The sequence below is a fragment of the Phyllobates terribilis genome, unplaced genomic scaffold, assembly GCF_046119375.1.
Source record: "Phyllobates terribilis strain yellow unplaced genomic scaffold, ASM4611937v1 Scaffold_9__5_contigs__length_417890890, whole genome shotgun sequence".
In the NCBI taxonomy this organism is placed as follows: Eukaryota; Metazoa; Chordata; class Amphibia; order Anura; family Dendrobatidae; genus Phyllobates; species Phyllobates terribilis.
The window spans coordinates 88,633,119-88,651,340 of record NW_027362769.1 but is presented as its reverse complement, the minus strand read 5'-3'; the positions used below and the strand labels follow the sequence as shown (position 1 = coordinate 88,651,340).

Genomic DNA, 18,222 nt, shown 5'->3' with positions numbered 1-18,222 from the left:
AGTAAAAAGTAAAGTAAAGAATTAATGAAATACAGACAGCAATTCAGTCCAAAGTCCTCCCTTCCAAACTCCCTGAATCCAAAGTCACTGAAAAACAAGTCACACACTTACTTTCGTTCGCACTTACGCTCCGGACACACTCAGCTCGTTCACACTCGCAAACTAAGAGATTTAAAGAGGTTTTTTTTTTTCCCCTTTTCCAGCAATGCACCCTTCACCTCAATGCACTTCCAAAATGAAAAGGCTCATCATTATATTTGATAAGGAATAACTTCCTCAATTGTAGACATTTTTTCAATATCAAGGTTGGCCTTCGACTTTATCCAAGTTTTTAATTTTCACTTAGTTTGGATAAAATCAATATTTTAACCCTGCCCCCAGCACTGATTGGCAGCTTTCTGCCTACGCACAGTGTACACAGCTGCCAATCATGGAGTGTATCGTGTTATACAGAGCTCAGGCGTCTGATCACTGCTAGATCTGCAACAAATATATCAGAGATTTTATCACAACTACAGCAAGAAGCCCACTAAGTGACACATCGCTGGAATCAGGGTTTATGTCATAGCATATAATGAATAACTTTAGCCGTTAACATATTTAGACAATAGGAACATTTTAAACATGTGAGGCAGATGATAGCCGCGGGAAGCAAAGGGTTCTCCAAGACCCACTGGGAGTATTTTTTATTTTAAAACACAAGAAATGACAGACATGACATTTATCACAGAAAAAAAATATTTATTTTTCAAACTCACTCAACTGAAATGATTTGATTGCTACCTCCTAGACATACAATGTATTGCTCCTGAGCATTTCCACTTGCAGACATTAGTTAAGTATACTTTTGCTTTCTCCTTGATAAATTAACCAAATTCTTACCATCCTAGCTTTTCTACAGGGATATTTCATAGGAACAATATAGATTTTTTTTTTTTAATGTCCTTAAAGGGGTGGTCCACTTCCAGACAACCCTTTATTAAATGCGCACAGAGAGGTGTAAAACTATACTCACCTCCCGGATCGGTGCTGCTTCTTCATACTTGGTGCAAAGTCCCCTGACATTTTCTTTTGGTTCGGATAAAACGTGAACACTGCAGCCGATCAGTGGCTGCAATAAGTGAGCAGGTGACGTCCAGATGTTGATCCCAGCAGACTGGCAGGAGAAGCATCACTGAATATGGAGGAGTGGGGCCGATCTAGGAGGTCAGTATAGATTTTTTTTTTCCAACTTCCCTGGCCCCATTAATAAAGGGTTGTTCATACTTTAAAAAGGGCAGTGAACTTTATGTTAAATCTTAAGGTTCATACTGGTCACCAATGCTACCTTCTATAGAGCCTACTGTCATCCAGAGCTGCATTCACAATTCTGTGGATGCAAAGTTTGATACTTTCCAGAATTTCCTTTGAGTTCAGAGTCTATACCGAGCTTTTATGATGATTTGCACAAAAGGAAGTGTAATCTTTGCAAATCAAAAAGCAAAGTACAAGGTCAGAACATTAGAAGGTGCGGTACAATGTTAAAATTTGGTAAAAGGTGGACAATATACAAAGCATCCACTGCCGGGACCTCTATCAATAAGCTGTTCTCTTTGGGGGAATCTGGCAGTAAGTGCTCAATTTACCCGCAGCGCCACACCCAGGATAAACTAAGCATTACACACATCCCCATATGAATCAATGGGTATGTGTAATGTGGGATTGGACAAGTCCTCCACTGTGAGAGATGCTCTTATTAACCAACTTTACTCTCCACTTTGCCCAACAGTCGTGAAACAACTCAATGGTTCTCAGCACGGTGTACGGACCTCACTAATCTCTAAGCCCCCCTATACAAAAAGGTGTGATGTACCAAATGTAGAAAATCCAGAAACAAACTCATATAAAACATGGAGAAACTTTGAAGTATCTACTTTGGGCACCGATGAGCTCAGAAAGCGACCATTAAACAACTATAATGTGGCTTAAAAGAGGAAACCCTGAACCTGCAGATCATCAGTGCTACTCCTATTCTCTTAATACAGATATAATCAATTGTTTTCTATAGTTGGCCTTTCTTGATTTCTTACGTAACTTCTTATGCCCTAATGGAATAGTGCTAACATGTAATCATAATGTGACCAAGTCCTGATCATTATGACAGTCATTCTTGCAGCAGGGTGGAAAGGATAGCAAAACAGGTGAAGGCACATTAAGGAGACTTATAAAACCAATATATATATATATCTATAACTGCTGCTCATTTTACATGACTGTTGCCCAGCGCTGCAACAAAAACGCCAAATCTGTGTCTTAAGCCCTTAAAGTTCTATGGATTAAATGATTGCATTGACTATGATCATTCACTCATCTTGTCAGAGCAGCTTATTCCCCCAGTAATGAGCGGGAACGTAAACCTTAACCGTGCAAACCCACAATGCAAGGAATCATCAAGAGTCGCTATATTGAACGTGAAATGATAAATGCGATTTCTTTTTACCCCGGAGCAATAACTGAACAAGAACCGTTACAACAAGTGAATTGCAGGAGATGATGAAAGATTAAGTCCCTGATGGTTTACAGGAGGGGGTCAGTGACGAGCACCGGTATACAGCAATTAGAGATGGCTCAGCACCCCTCCAGGGGTGGAAAGAAATCGAGATACCACAAATCACACTGCCTTCTACTGACAGTATATGCTTATCCCTGAGAAAAAGGGAAACCATATCCCAGAGTGTACGCTCCATCGTCTGGAGCAAGTCTTCGTTATCTGAATACTCCCACCCGGATGGACAGGGAGGTCTCCGTCTTCCGCCCTCTTGGTCGGACTTTATCATTGCAAATAGCTTGTGAACTGTAAAAGAGAAAGGGAATAAAGAAGAAGCGGTCAAAGCAATTATTACTGAAATTAAAGATGATGTACATAGACAAGACAATCATACAGAAAGGGGCTAATTCTAGTGTCAGCAATGGATCTCTTAAAGGGACCTCTTTCAGAAAACCTTTGAATACCAGCTGAGTTTGTTTTAAAAAAAAACAAACTGCATTTTTCTTACCCTCCCCAGGTCCAGTGCTGTCTCTCTGGCGCTGCCCTGGTGATTGTGTATAGGTTGCAGTGGTGACGTCCCATCCACAGCACTGCAGCCAATCACTAGGCTCAGCAACTTAACACCAGAAGGGTAAGGAAAATGTTTTTTTTTTTTTTTTTTTTTTTTTTTATATATATAACGGACTGAGTCGGCAAGTTTCTGAAAGAAGAAGCCCCTCCAAGCAACAGCCTTCTCTAATAATCTGCTGATAAAACATTGTATGCAACTACAGCACACAGCCTAGTAAGTAACACAGCCTAGTAAGTAACACATCCCTGAAATAAGGCTCTCTGCCTCTACATTATGCTGCTCTCAGATTAAATAGCAAAAACCTGGTGACAGATTTCCTTTAACGGGAATCTGTCACCAGATTTTTGCTACCTAATTTGAAAGCAGTGGTACAATGTAGAGGCAGAAACCCCGATTTCAGCAATGTGTCACTTACTGGGCTGCTTTGTTTACTTTTGGTAAAATCACTGTTTTATCAGCAGGAGATTATCACTAGAGGACTAGTAAACCTGATGCAATGTAGTCCTCCATATTGATCAGCTCTGTATAACCCCGCCCCCACCACTAATTGGTAGCTTTCTGCCTATGCCCAGTGTACACAGAAACTTACCTATCAGTAGTGTGGTTGGGGTTATACAGAGCTCAGCATTCAGAGCACTGATGGCTCTGCAGCAGATAAAACAGATTATATTAAAATGACAGCAAGGAGCCCAGTAAGTGACACATCCCTGGAATCAGTGTCTCTGCCTTAAATTAATATCCTCTATATTATGCTACTCTCAGATGGGATAGTAAATAGCAAAAACTTGGTGACAGATTCCCTTTAATATTGGGGTATCATATGAGTGATACACGGATCTCTCCCTTAGTGCAGGATGTGCTATATTCATCCTCAGGGTACAAGCAGTTATTCAACAAGGCCAGGCCGGCATTGTAGCCCAAAACTTTTCTATTCAGATTTAAACAAGTGGCAGAAATATGTCATAAGAGAATCACATGTTCCACCCATTTTCTAGACACATTGGGCTGTGCTGCGATATGTGGCACTGGATCTGCATGTAACTGTTGATAGACCTGAAAAGCACATTTTTCATTCTTTTAGATGTCTATTTTTCACGTACAAGTTCTGCGTTTTTGGCAGAATGTGTACTCCTAGCATATGGGTCTGTTCACATGAACTATTTTTGCAGACTTAAGTGTCTGCAAAAAAAAAAAAACGGAGTCATGTAAATTTTAGATCGGAGTCAAAGATGAAATTTGCCCATTCAAACCAAAATCGGTCTGATAGCTGATAGCTTCCTAGTATTCATGTGCTGTCTGGTTTTCACTTACTGTCTGCTAGAAAAAAATAAAAAAATAAATAAATAAATGTGTTTTTCATTTGCGACAAATAAAACACTGATGGCAAAAAAAAAAAAAAAAAACCTGATCACACACTGATGAAAAACTGATCCAAAATACTGATGAATAGATAGGGATTTTTCTCATTCCTGAAAAAACTGACATCAGAGTAAGGCCTTAATAGAAGAAAATTGGGGAAAATATATTGAATGTCTTATTAGCTTGTGACTCCTGTGACACTTTGATCTGTGAAGTATTTGTACACATTGGGAAGTGATTAAACTTATTTTTTTCTTGATTTTTAATTGCATAGTAAAGTGTGATGTACCATAGATGATTTTTTAACCTGACACCTTTGTAAGCAGTGGTTATTTTGGACAACTTAAAGATCCCATTCACGCATAGACAAATGTGATTCTTACCTCTTGTTGCCTTCTACACTCTGCCTTTGCTTTTCCTTAGCAATAAAATCAGCTTCAGAGCAAAAGTCCACTCTGTCATCTAATAAAAGGTTCTGTCAAAAAAATTAACAACCAATGAGTCGGTGCCAACAGCCTTTTTCCACGTAGTTACACCACACGTGCAACTTACCTTTACCCCTATAATGTCCCCATCTTTTAGGTAAAACGGCGCTCCTTGTAGGTTGTCTGCTTTCTTTTTCTTCTTTTTCTTGGAAACATGCTGAGTCTGTAGATTAAAGCAACTCATAAATTATATATATCATATATATGTTACTCCAATTTGATCAGAAATCAGACAAATGTACATATACAATAAATATTGTATTGAAATATCCAACTGTACAATAAAAATAAAATGTAAAAGTTAATAGTAAAAAAAAGAAAAACAAAACAACGAAAACAAGAGGAGGCCGATGAGAGACACAAAGTAATGAGGATAAGAAAACAATACAAAGGGTAGCCACAAGATGGCAGAATACTACCAAAGAGTGATGATAATGTGTGTGTATGTGTACGTGTTTTTTTCACGGACAGAACTTGGACTGAAATTACGGTCGTGTGAACGAGCCAAAAGGATGAGATCCAAGTTCTCAACACATACACACACATTATCATCACTCTTTGGTAGTATTCTGCCATCTTGTGGCTACCCTTTGTATTGTTTTCTTATCCTCATTACTTTGTGTCTCTCATCGGCCTCCTCTTGTTTTCATTGTTTCTTTTTTTTTTTTTTTTACTATTAACTTTTAAATTTTATTTTTATTGTGTAGTTGGATATTTCAATACAATATTTACAGCTGTGCTCAAAAGTTTATATACCCCGGCACAATTTTTCCTTTCTTGGCCTTGTTTCAGAGAATATGAATGATAACAAAAAAACTTTTTCTCCACTCATGGTTATTGGTTGGGTGAAGCCATTTATTGTCAAACTAGTGTGTTTTCTCTTTTTAAATCTTAATGACAACCAAAAACATCCAAATGACCCTGATCAAAAGTTCACATACCCCAGTTCTTAATACCGTGTATTGCCCCCTCTAACATCAATGACAGCTTGAAGTCTTTGTGGTAGTTGTGGATGAGGTTCTTTATTTTCTCAGACGGTAAAGCTGCCCATTCTTCTTGGCAAAAAGCCTCCAGTTCCTGTAAATTCTTGGACTGTCCAGCATGAACTGCGCACTTCTCCCCAGAGTGGCTCAATGATATTGAGGTCAGGAGACTGAGAAGGCCACTCCAGAACCTTCACTTTGTTCTGCTGTAGCCAATGACAGGTCGACTTGGCCTTGTGCTTTGGATCGTTGTCATGTTGGAACGTCCAAGTACGTCCCATGCGCAGCTTCCAGGCTTATGAGTGCAAATTTGCCTCCAGTATTTGCTGATAACGTGCTGCATTCATCTTTCCTTCAACCTTTACCAAGTTTCCTGTGCCTTTGTAGCTCACACATCCCCAAAACATCAGCGATCCACCTCCGTGCTTTATTTTAGGAATGGTGTTCCTTTCATCATAGGCCTTGTTGACCTCTCTCCAAATGTAATGTTTATGGTTGTGGCCAAAAAGTTAAATTTTGGTCTCATCACTCCAAATTACCATGTTCCATCAGTTTTGAGGCTTGTCTCTGTGCTGTTTGTCGTATTGTAGGTGAGATACTTTGTGGCATTTGCGCAGTAATGGCTTTCTTCTGGCGACTCGACCATGCAGACCATTTTTCTTTAAGTGCCTCCTTATTGTGCATCTTGAAACAGCCACACTGCTAGTTTTCAGAGAGTCCTGAATTTCAGCTGATGTTATTTGTGGGTTTTTCTTTGCATCCCGAACAATTTTCCTGGCAGTTGTGGCTGACATTTTTGTTGGTCTACCTGACCATGGTTTGGTTTTTACAGACCCCCTGATTTTCCATTTGTTAATCACAGTTTGAACGCTGCTGACTGGCATTATCAATTCCTTGGATATCTTTTTGTATTCCTTTCCTGTGTTATACAGTTGAACCACCTTTTCCTGTAGGTCAGTTGACAATTCTTTTGCTTTCCCCATGACTCACAATCCAGTGGCTGGATGAAAGATGCAAGAGTCCGTCTGGATCCCAGAAACTCACTCAGCTTTTATGCACACACATTGATTACAAGCCAACAGGTCACAGGTGAGGATGTTACCTGTAGTAGCCATTCAAACCCATTTGTGTCAAATTCTGTGCATGTTATCAAGCCAAAATCACCAGGGTATGTGAACTTTTGATCAGGGTCATTTGGATGTTTTTGGTTGTCATTAACACAGTAGTTAGACAATAAATGGATTCACCCAACCAATAACCATGAGTGGAGAAAAAGTTTTTTTGCTATCACTCATATTCTCTGAAACAAGGCCAAGAAAGGAAAAATTGTGTCGGGGTATGTAAACTTTTGAGCACAACGGTATAGGAACATGTATTTATTCACAAAAAAAAGCATTTGTCAGGACTAAATAGAATTCATAATAAATATATATTATACACACACATATTTGTCGATATATATTTTTTATCCTCATTACTTCGTGTGTCTTATAGGCCTCCCCTTGCTTTCATTGTGTTTTTTTACTATTAACTTTTAAATGTTATTTTTATTGTGTAGTTGCGTATTTTAATACAATATTTATTGTATATGAACATTTGTCTGATTTCTGATCAAATTGGAGTAACACTTATGATATTTTATTATTAAAACAGATAATCATATAGTAGATAAAACTAAAGGGTTGAGTGGCGAATTACATGAATGCCAGGATGTAACAAAATGATTAGAACAAAGTCCTTATTATCATCAGCAACATATACATATATACTCACCCAGCTGGATATCGGAAGCCATTCATGTTTATCTGGAAAATACTTTGCAATCTCAACTTTGTCCACAGATAACAAGCAATGGGTAGCAATCTTCTGCCGCAGAGCAGATGCCGTGCACCCACGAGAGATATTCCAAGCAACGTCCACAGATGGGAAGTATCGACATTCCCCTGGGACAGAAAGTTGAACCCGCAGAAGCAGATCTTGAGGTCTAAATAATCAAGAAGGAAATCTTAAAATAATTAAAATAATTTCAAACTACGTGTCTGTCACCATTATGTGGATTATTTACTCTTAGGTTTTGTCTGTGAAATGGCCAGAGTGTGAACATGCTCTTACACATTGTACTTGTGTCAACTTGTGCTCTGGCTCATTTCTTTGGTTTTGCTTTAGTACAATACTCACCCCAGGATCTCCTCCTGCTGTAACGGCTCCACACAAAGTGTCGTGTTAATGCCCATTTTGTAGTCACTGCAAAAAATAGAAGAGTCAACATTGCACGGATCTCAGGTATTTATGGTATGTTTAAAAGATCTGACATAGATGTCTGATAGGTGCAGGTTCCAGAGATGGGACCCACACCTATATTAAGAACGGGGTCCCAAACGCCCCTGTTGCCTATGGCTGAGAACTTGGATCTCATCCTTTTGGCTCGTTCACACGACCGTAATTTCAGTCCAAGTTCTGTCCGTGAAAAAAACAAAACAGAAAAACACAGCACTTGGACCAATGGCGTGTAAAAAAAAAAAAAAAAAAAAAATCACAAAGTGCACTAGTTTCTTTTATAAATCAAATAAGACTCACCCATTCAAGTCTATGGGTGCGTAAAAAAAAAAGAATCCAATGCCATACGAAGCCACAGTATAGCATCCGATTTTTATGGATACATTGCAATTCTGTAACATAGGTAGCTGCAAATGTCTAATAACTGCTGCTATATAAAATTATAAAATTTAATATATAAAAAAATATATATAAATATATATATTTAATATTCCACACAGCAGCAGTTATTAGACAATTACATCTTCCTATTATATCTATCGATCTATCTATCTATATATATATATATATATATATTAATATTAATATTCTATGTGTGATAAACGCATGCACATATATACACTGTTCAAAAAAATAAAGGGAACACTCAAATAACACATCCTAGATCTGAATGAATGAAATATTCTCATTGAATACTTTGTTCCGTACAAAGTTGAATGTGCTGACAACAAAATCACACAAAAATCATCAATGGAAATCAAATTTATTAACCAATGGAGGCCTGGATTTGGAGTCACCCCCAAAATTAAAGTGGAAAAACACACTACAGGCTGATCCAACTTTGATGTAATGTCCTTAAAACAAGTCAAAATGATGCTCAGAATTGTGTGTGGCCTCCACGGGCCTGTATGACCTCCCTACAATGCCTGGGCATGCTTCTGATGAAGTTGTGGATGGTCTCCTGTGGGATCTCCTCCCAGATCTGGACAAAAGCATCCGCCAACTCATGGACAGTCTGTGGTGCAACGTGACGTTGGTGGATGGAGCGAGACATGATGTCCCAGATGTGCTCAATCGGATTCAGGTCTGGAGAACGGGAGGGCCAGTCCATAGCTTCAATGCCTTCATCTTGCAGGAAATGCTGACACTCCAGCCACATGAGGTCTGGCATTGTCCTGCATTAGGAGGAACCCAGGGCCAACCCCCCCCCCAGCATATTGACTCACAAGGGGTCTGAGGATCTCATCTCGGTACCTAATGGCAGTCAGGCTACCTCTGACGAGCACATGGAGGGCTGTGCGGTCCTCCAAAGAAATGCCACCCCACCACCATTACTGACCCACTGCCAAACTGGTCATGCTGAAGGATGTTGCAGGCAGCAGATCGCTCTCCACCGTGTCTCCAGACTCTGTCACATGTGTTCAGTGTGAACCTGTTTCATCTGTGAAGAGCACAGGGAGCCAGTGGCGACTTTGCCAATCCTGGTGTTCTGTGGCAAATGCCAAGCGTCCTGCACGGTGTTGGGCTATGAGCACAACCCCCATCTGTAGACGTCGGGCCCTCATACCACCCTCATGGAGTCGGTTTCTAACCGTTTGTGCAGACACATGCACATTTGTGGCCTGCTGGAGGTCATTTTGCAGGGCTCTGGCAGTGCTCCTCCTGTTCCTCCTTGCACAAAGGCGAAGGTAGCGGTCCTGCTCCCGGGTTGTTGCCCTCCTACGGCCCCCTCCACGACTCCTGGTGTACTGGCCTGTCTCCTGGTAGTGCCTCCAGCCTCTGGACACTACGCTGACAGACACAGCAAACCTTCTTGCCACAGCTCGCATTGATGTGCCATCCTGGATGAGCTGCACTACCTAAGCAACTTCTGTGGGTTGTAGAGTCCGTCTCATGCTACCACGAGTGTGAAAGCACAACTGACATTCAAAAGTGACCAAAACATCAGCCAGAAAGCATTGGTACTGAGATGTGGTCTGTGGTCCCCACCTGCAGAACCACTCCATTATTGAGGGTGTCTTGATAATTGCCAATAAATTCCATCTATTGTTTATTCCATTTGCACAACAGCATGTGAAATTGATTGTCAATCAGTGTTGCTTCCTAAGTGGACAGTTTGTGATTTACTTGGAGTTATATTCTGCTGTTTAAGTGTTCCCTTTATTTTTTTGAGCAGTATATATATGCCAAGAGTGTGCAAAGCAGTCATCAACGCAAAAGGTGGCTACTTTGAAGAACCTAGAATATAAGACATATTTTCAGTTGTTTCACACTTTTTTGTTAAGTATATAATTCCACATGTGTTAATTCATAGTTTTGATGCCTTCAGTGTGAATGTACAATTTTCATAGGCATGAAAATACAGAAAAATCTTTAAATGAGAAGGTGTGTCCAAACTATTGGTCTGTACTGTATATTTCTATCACACACAAATACATATATGCATATACATATACACACACACACACACACACTCAGATTGCATATGGACAGATGACGAGTGAGAACAAAAAAAAAAAACTGTCCCACTTTTCTGAATAAATATCTGAATGATTTTTTTTATACGCTTGTGTGAACCCACCCTTATTCTGACCAATGCAAACAACCAAGTATGCTCAATTTTATCTCGTCTGGACGCAGCAGGGCCACCTTATCATGCAGGGTGAGGGGCGGGGGACCCTAGTTCTTGATATATGTGCAGTTCCCAGAGCTAGGACTTTAAATAATATATACTGTGGATATGCCATACAGGTCTGAGATGGGAATTACATTTTTATTGTCTCTTTAAATGATAAGAAAGACATCAGCAGCAGGAACCATTTCCACTACTCATTCTGCAAATGGGGATGAAGTAAACTAAACTTTTACCGATTAGAAGTTCTTCAGCAGAAATAAAGGCGATTACCCGAAGATGAATCCCAATTTTCAGATGTCTTTGAGCATGTTCCCATTATTGTACATGCTGCGTTTTTTCAGCTGCATTTCTTTTGTGCAGAAAATCTGCTGCGCTTAAGTGTCCAAGCAAAATATATGCGATTACATGAAAGCTCATGCCCAATGTGCAACTAAAGATGCTGCTAAACTGTGGGGTTTTTTAGTGCATTTTTTCTCCATAGGCTTCTACAGAGAGCTTGAAAAAAAATGCATGGAAAGTAACATTTATGAAAATGCAGTTGTGTTTTTAAGCGTAGAATCAAAGCTTTTCCGTACTAAAAAAAAGGAGATTTTTGTGTACTCACCGTAAAATCTTTCTCTTAGCCTTTAATTGGGGGACACAGGACCATGGGTGATATGCCGCTGTCCACTAGGAGGCGACACTATGCATAATCTGAATAAGATTAACCGTGGCTCCTCCTCTGCAGTATACACCCCCGGACGGCATCAGCCTACTCCAGTTTTATGCAAAAGCAGTAGGAGGAACGTAACATGGATAACATAACCATGCCTATAAGAAGGCAACTATGTACGAGCTCAAACAAAGACAATAGGAGAACTCAACATAACGGCCCGGATCGGGCAACAGGGTGGGAGCTGTGTCCCCCAATTAGAGGCTAAGAGAAAGAGATTTTACGGTGAGTACACAAAAGACATAGTTACTTACCGGTAACGGGATTTCTCGGAACCCATGACGGCACCACGGAGAGGGGATCCGCCCTTCAAGGACAGGAAACCCACAGATAAAAAGGGCGGCACCTCTCTCCCGCATCAGTTGGTTTACAGAGCACCGAGAGGACCGCCAGGTTGGTAACACAAATTTTTACACATTATAATATATATATATGAGATATAGATAGATATAGATAGATATAGATAGATATAGATAGATATAGATAGATATAGATAGATATAGATAGATATAGATATAGATAGATATAGATATAGATAGATATAGATAGATATAGATAGATATAGATAGATATAGATAGATATAGATAGATATAGATAGATATAGATATATTTATTAAAAAGGAGCTTGCCAGACACACCCTGTGACTAAAAGGCAACAAACAAATGTGCATACCCATGTGTGAAGGGAGGGAATGTACGGGTGCCGTCATGGGTTCCGAGAAATCCCGTTACCGGTAAGTAACTATGTCTTTCTCTTTCCCCATGACGGCACCATGGAGAGATTGCAGAGAAGTGAAGATTAGGGAGGGACCACCGCTTCCAGAACCCTTCTGCCAAAGGTAAGGTCTGAAGACGAGGTTAGATCTAGCCGGTAGTGTTAAAAGAATGTGGAAGGAGAAGACCAGGTCGCCGCTCTACATATCTGTTCGATAGAAGCCCCAACCTTCTCCGCCCAGGAGGCTGCCACCGCCCTAGTTGAGTGAGCCTTTAGGCCCGCAGGCGCGGTTTCCCCGCTTGAGGAGTAAGCCAGGGAGATGGCGTCCCTTATCCACCTTGCCAGGGTGCTCTTGGAAGCCTTCCGTCCCTTCCGAGATACCTGGAAGCACACAAAGAGAGACCTATCCTTCTTACACTCTCGTGTGGCCTCTAAGTATTGTATAATGTACCTCCTGACGTCTAAGATGTGAAGGGCCTCTTCCCCCTTGTTTTTTGGGTCTGAACAAAAGGAAGGGAGGGTGACCTCCTGTGACCTGTGGAAGAGGGAACCCACCTTAGGAAGGTACGCTGGGTCAGTCCTAAGTGTCACCCTATCTTCTAGGATTTGCGTGAAGGGGGGCCCTGCTGATAAGGCTTGTATGTCACTAATCCGACATGCCAACGTGAGGGCTACTAGAAGGGACGTCTTAAGGGACAGGATTTTAAGAGACGCGTCCGCTAGAGGTTCAAAGGGACACCTGGTCAGAGCTGAAAGCACAAGATTTAAGTCCCAAGGAGGAGCATTCCGGGAGGGGATGGGCCTGGACCTATGGGATGCCCTGATGAACCTGGAGACCCATCTATCCCCCGCCAGGTCACAGTTATATAGAGCTCCCAGCGCAGCCACCTGAACCTTCAGAGTGCTTGTGGCCAACCCCTGCTCCAACCCCTTTTGAAGAAGCTCCAAGATAGCAGTAATGGGGGCCTCCCCCACTACTTCCGACCCCTTGAAAGAAAGAAATCTTCTCCAGGTTTTACCGTAGAGTTTGGTAGTTACGGGTTTCCTACTCTGCAGTAAGGTGGAGATTAAATTGGGGGAGAACCCTCTATCCCTCAAGAGCGCCCTCTCAAACTCCAAGCTGTCAGGTGCAGGTTTGCTACCTGTGGGTGAAGGACTGGTCCCTGGGACAGCAGATCCGGAACTTCCGGAAGGACCCAGGGGTCGGAGGTGGACATTATCCTTAGCCAGAGAAACCAAGGCCTCCTTGGCCAGAAGGGGGCGATCAGGATCATGTTTGCCTCGTCTTCCCTGATCTTCCTCAGAACTGCCGGAATGAGAGCAATCGGAGGAAAGGCATACGCTAGCTGGTGGTTCCATATGATCGAGAAGGCATCTAACGCCGCTGGGTTCCCCCTGGGGTCGATCGAGCAGAACGTGTCCACTTTCTTGTTTTGCCAGTTGGTGAATAGGTCTATGGAGGGGTGCCCCCAAACCCTCGTGATTTTGTCGAACACTAGCTGGTTCAGCTCCCACTCGCCCTGTCTCAGCTGGGTCCTGCTCAGGAAGTCCGTCGTGACATTCTCTGTCCCTTTTATGCGGAGTGCCGATAGAGATTCTAGATTGTTCTCTGCTACCCGGAGGATGGAACTTGACACCCGTAGAAGAGAATGGGACCGGGTACCCCCCTGATGATTTAGGTATGCTACCACTACCCTGTTGTCCGAAAACACTCTCACGTGGTGCCCTCTTAGCGTGTCTAGAAATTCTAAGAGGCCATACTTCACCGCCAGAAGTTCCTTCATGTTGGAGGATACCCCTTCCAAATCCTTCGACCAGACCCCCCTGAGCCACTTGGTCATTTAGATGAGCCCCCCACCCCCTGGGGCTTGCATCCGTCTTTAGTATCCGAGATACTGGTATTGTCCATGGGACGCCTCTGCCTAGATTGTCCCCCTCTGACCACCATGTCAGGGAAACCAAAGTTTTTGATGATAAAGTCAGCCGACCTTCTAAGTGCCCTCTTAGTGACCTTTCCGCCCCCAAGATCTCCCATTGTAAGCCCCTGGTGTGTAACTGAGCCCAGAGAACCCCCGGGATGCAGGCAGTCATGGAGCCTAGGAGGGACATTGCTCCCCTCAGTGTCATATCGGGATGGTTCTTCACGTAGGACACTCGGGCCATCATGCTTTGGATTTTCTCTGCCGGGAGACGGCATTCCTGACTCCTTGAATCTAGCAGGATACCCAAGTACTCTTGCACTTGATCTGGTTCCAGCCTGGATTTTTTCAGATTCAGCAGCCAGCCTAAACTCGTCAAGGAACCCATGACTTTTGCTAGATGGTCCTTGCAATGGCTGAACGAGTTGCCTATAATAAGTAGATCGTCCAGGTACGGGACTATTAGGATGTTCCTCTCCCTCAGATGGGCCATAACCTCTGCCGCCACCTTTGTGAAGACTCTTGGGGCTATTGCTAACCCGAAGGGGAGAGCCGTATATTGGTAGTGCCTTATTGTGCCTCTTATCGGTATCGCTACCCTCAGGAATTTTTGGTAGTCTCTGTGTATGGGGACATGATAATATGCGTCCTTCAGATCCAGGACAGCCATAAAATAGCCTGGGAACAACAATTTCACAGATGTTTTTATTGACTCCATCTTGAACGAATGAACTTTCAGAACTCTGTTCAATTTCTTTAGATTTACAATAGTCCTGAATGTTCCATCCGGTTTCTTCCTGAGGAATATAGGGGAGTAGAACCCATCGCCTACCTCCTGAGCTGGGACTTCCCGAAGGACTGCCTTGTCCACTAGGCCTAGAACCTCTTGTTCTAGAGCCAATTGCTCTACCCCTGAAGACCTCACGGGGGTTACTATGAAATTTGGACGGGGAGTGGAGAGGAACTGGAATCTTAGCCCCGATTTAAATCAGGTCTAAAATCCAGCGCACGTTTGATATTTTTTCCCAGGCCGGGAGGAAATGGAGAAGCACCCCCCCACACACACACACACACCTGGGGCTGCCTTTCATTGGGCGGGTTTCCTATTGTCACCAGGGGGCCTGTTAAACATAAACCCATTGGCTTTTCTCTGCCTCTTGTCCTCCCACCTGTCCTGGTCTTTGGGGGGTCTCCTTCGCATGAATTTCCCACTCCGAAAAGATCTCCTAAAAGAAGTACTGGAGAGGACCGGGAAGCGTTTTTTGTTATCCCCGGCCTTGTCCAGGATATCATCCAGAGTAGACCCGAATAAGAATTCCCCCTCACACGGGATGGAGCACAGCCTAGACTTCGTTTGGAGGTCGCCTGGCCAGCATTTGAGCCAGAGGGCCCGCCTAGCTGCGTTTGAAAAACTCCCAGCCCTAGCTGCCAGCCTGACCGAGTCGGCTGAGGCGTCAGCCAGAAAGCCGCTGCGCCCCTCATCACTGGGATGGAGTCTATTATATCATCATTGAGGCTCCCCCCTTCTGGCCTGGCAGCTATCAGGTGTCCCCCCCCCCCCCCTCCCCTAGGCCACCGCTGTGTACCATTAAGGAGGGGAGCGCCCCCCCGTGCGGTCAGTTTCCCGCACACGTTTGAACGCGAAGCTCCCAGAAGGACCCGCGACCGCGTCACTACCGGCGCCCGCGCCCCACGTCACTTCCGGCGCGCGTGCTTCGCGAAGCCCAGGCAAGCCTCTGACCCGGGCCCCGGGGCTTCAGGCCTACTCACTAACCCGAGCCCCGGAAGCCCTGCCATACTCACCACCTGGGCCTCGACGCCATCGGAGACCGCAGCGATCCAGTTCCTTGCTGTGTCGCGTCTCCCTGCCACCCTAGAGGCCCGCTGACCCCAGCGGTGGCGCTACAGGACACCGCACCAGCCGAGGCAGAGAACCCCCGCTGCCTGAACCGGTCTGGCCGGGCCTGGTAAGTTCTCATTTTCTTCTTTCTTCATTCCTTTTCAGGAACTTTCATCCGTAGGTCCCTGTCAAGGACAGGAAACCAACTGCTGCGGGAGAGAGGTGCCGCCCTTTTTATCTGTAGGTTTCCTGTCCTTGAAGGGCGGATCCCCTCTCTCCGTGGTGCCGTCATGGGGAAAGAGAAAATCTCCTTTACTCTGTCGCCTCATTGGGGGACACAGGACCATGGGACGTCCCAAAGCAGTCCCTGGGTGGGAAGCAATGGACGAATATTGTGTAGACAGGCCCCTACAATTGGGGCACCGCCGCCTGCAGAACCCGTCTACCCAGGCTCGCGTCTGCTGAGGACTGGGTATGAACTCTGTAGTGTTTGGTAAACGTGTGTAGGCTAGTCCAGGTGGCTGCCTTACACACTTGTTGTGCCGAAGCCTGGTGCCGAATGGCCCAGGAGGCCCCCTACCGCACGTGTAGAGTGTGCCGTAATTCCTGCTGGAAGAGGAGAATTTTTGAGGCGGTAGGCATCTTGTATGGTGGATTTGATCCACCTGGCAAGGGTAGCTTTGGAAGCAGGCAGACCCTTGCGGCCGCCTTCCAGTAGAAGGAAAAGAGAATCAGACTTCCGGAAGGGCGCAGTCCTAGACACATGGATACGCGATGCCCTGACTAGGTCAAGCGTATGCAGAGCCTTCTGCACTCTATGAACCGGGACCGGACAGAGGGATGGCAGTGAAATTTCCTCATTGAGGTAGAAGTTGGACACAACCTTCAGAAGGAAGGATGGGACCTACAGAGAACTACCTTGTCCTGGTAAAAAAAAACAGGAAGGGGCGCCTGCAGGAGAGTGCTGTCAGTTCAGACACCCTGCGTAGCGAGGTGATTGCCACTAGGAAAACCACTTTCTGGGATAGAAGGTGGAGTGAGACTTTACTAAGGGGTTCAAAGGTGTTTCCTGCAATGCTGTCAGCACCAGGTTGAGGTCCCACGTTTCTAGTGGTCGTCTGTAGGGGGGAACCAATCGGGAAACCCTCTGAAGAAATGTCCTTACTTGCGGATTGTTAGCAATGCACTTCTGAAAAAGCACTGAGAGAGCTGACACCAGGCTCTGAAGGGAGGCCAGGTACAGTCTGGCCTCCAGACCCGATTGGAGAAACCCAAGTACCCTGGGGAGGGAATAAGGGAATGGGGTCTGGCCACGAGATTCGCACCAGGTAAAGAAGGCTTTCCAGGTACGGTAATAAATCTTAGCAGAGGTTGGCTTCCGTGCCCTGATCATGGTTGCAATGACGTGCGGCGTGAACCCCGACTGGGTTAGAACCCAGGTCTCAATGGCCACGTCGTCAAATTGAGGGCCCCTGAGTTCTGGTGGTAGAACGGGCCTTGTGACAGAAGATCCGGGCGGTCGGGAAGACGCCAGAGGACGTCTGCTGTGAGCTGTACGATGTCGGCGTACCATGTACGTTTGGGCAAGTCCGGTGCGATTAGGATGGTTGGAACTCCCTCTTGTTTGATCTTCCTCACCACTCTGGATATCAGGGTGAGAGGTGGAAAAAATGTACAGGAGCTGGACCTGGGTCCAGTCCTGAACCAGGGCGTCCGCTCCTAGCGCCCGCGGGTCGTGTGTTCCGGCAATGAAGTGGGAGACCTTGGTATTGAAGTGGGATGCCATTAGGTCCACGTCCGGAGTCCCCCAGCGATGGCAGATCTGGCGAAAAACTTCGGGATGCAGAGACCGCTCTCCCGAGTCCATTGCTTGATGGCTGAGGATGTCTGCTTCCCAGTTGTCCACACCCGGAATGTGGACCACAGAGAGAACCGAACCTGTGTCTTCCGCCCAGTGGAGAATGTGTGTCACTTCTCGCATCGTCTGGGCACTGCGAGTCCCCCCATGGTGATTCCCATATGCCACAGCCGTGGCATTGTCCGACTGTACTCTGATGTGAGAGGCTGCCAGTAAGTGATGGAAGGCTCTCAACGCCAGGAGGATGGCATGAATTTCCAAGACGTTGATGGGCATGTTCGCTTCCGCTGGGGACCACTTGCCCTGTGCTCTGTGGTGTAAGTGCACCGCACCCCAACCT

The 18,222-nt window shown here is 44.6% G+C and overlaps 1 protein-coding gene across 1 annotated transcript in view; it reads right to left on the bottom strand.

Annotated features, from left to right (window-relative positions):
* Positions 1 to 720: 720 nt before the first annotated feature.
* Positions 721 to 18,222, bottom strand: part of USP40 (ubiquitin specific peptidase 40) — a 77,175-nt gene continuing 59,673 nt past the window's right edge. The window contains exons 28-32 of the mRNA XM_073646729.1: positions 8,104 to 8,169; positions 7,699 to 7,909; positions 5,010 to 5,105; positions 4,841 to 4,932; positions 721 to 2,833 (exon numbers count right to left, since the gene is read on the bottom strand). Of these exons, the coding sequence (XP_073502830.1) occupies positions 2,746 to 2,833; positions 4,841 to 4,932; positions 5,010 to 5,105; positions 7,699 to 7,909; positions 8,104 to 8,169 (553 nt within the window). The 3' untranslated portion in view covers positions 721 to 2,745. The remainder of the gene's footprint in view (positions 2,834 to 4,840; positions 4,933 to 5,009; positions 5,106 to 7,698; positions 7,910 to 8,103; positions 8,170 to 18,222) is intronic.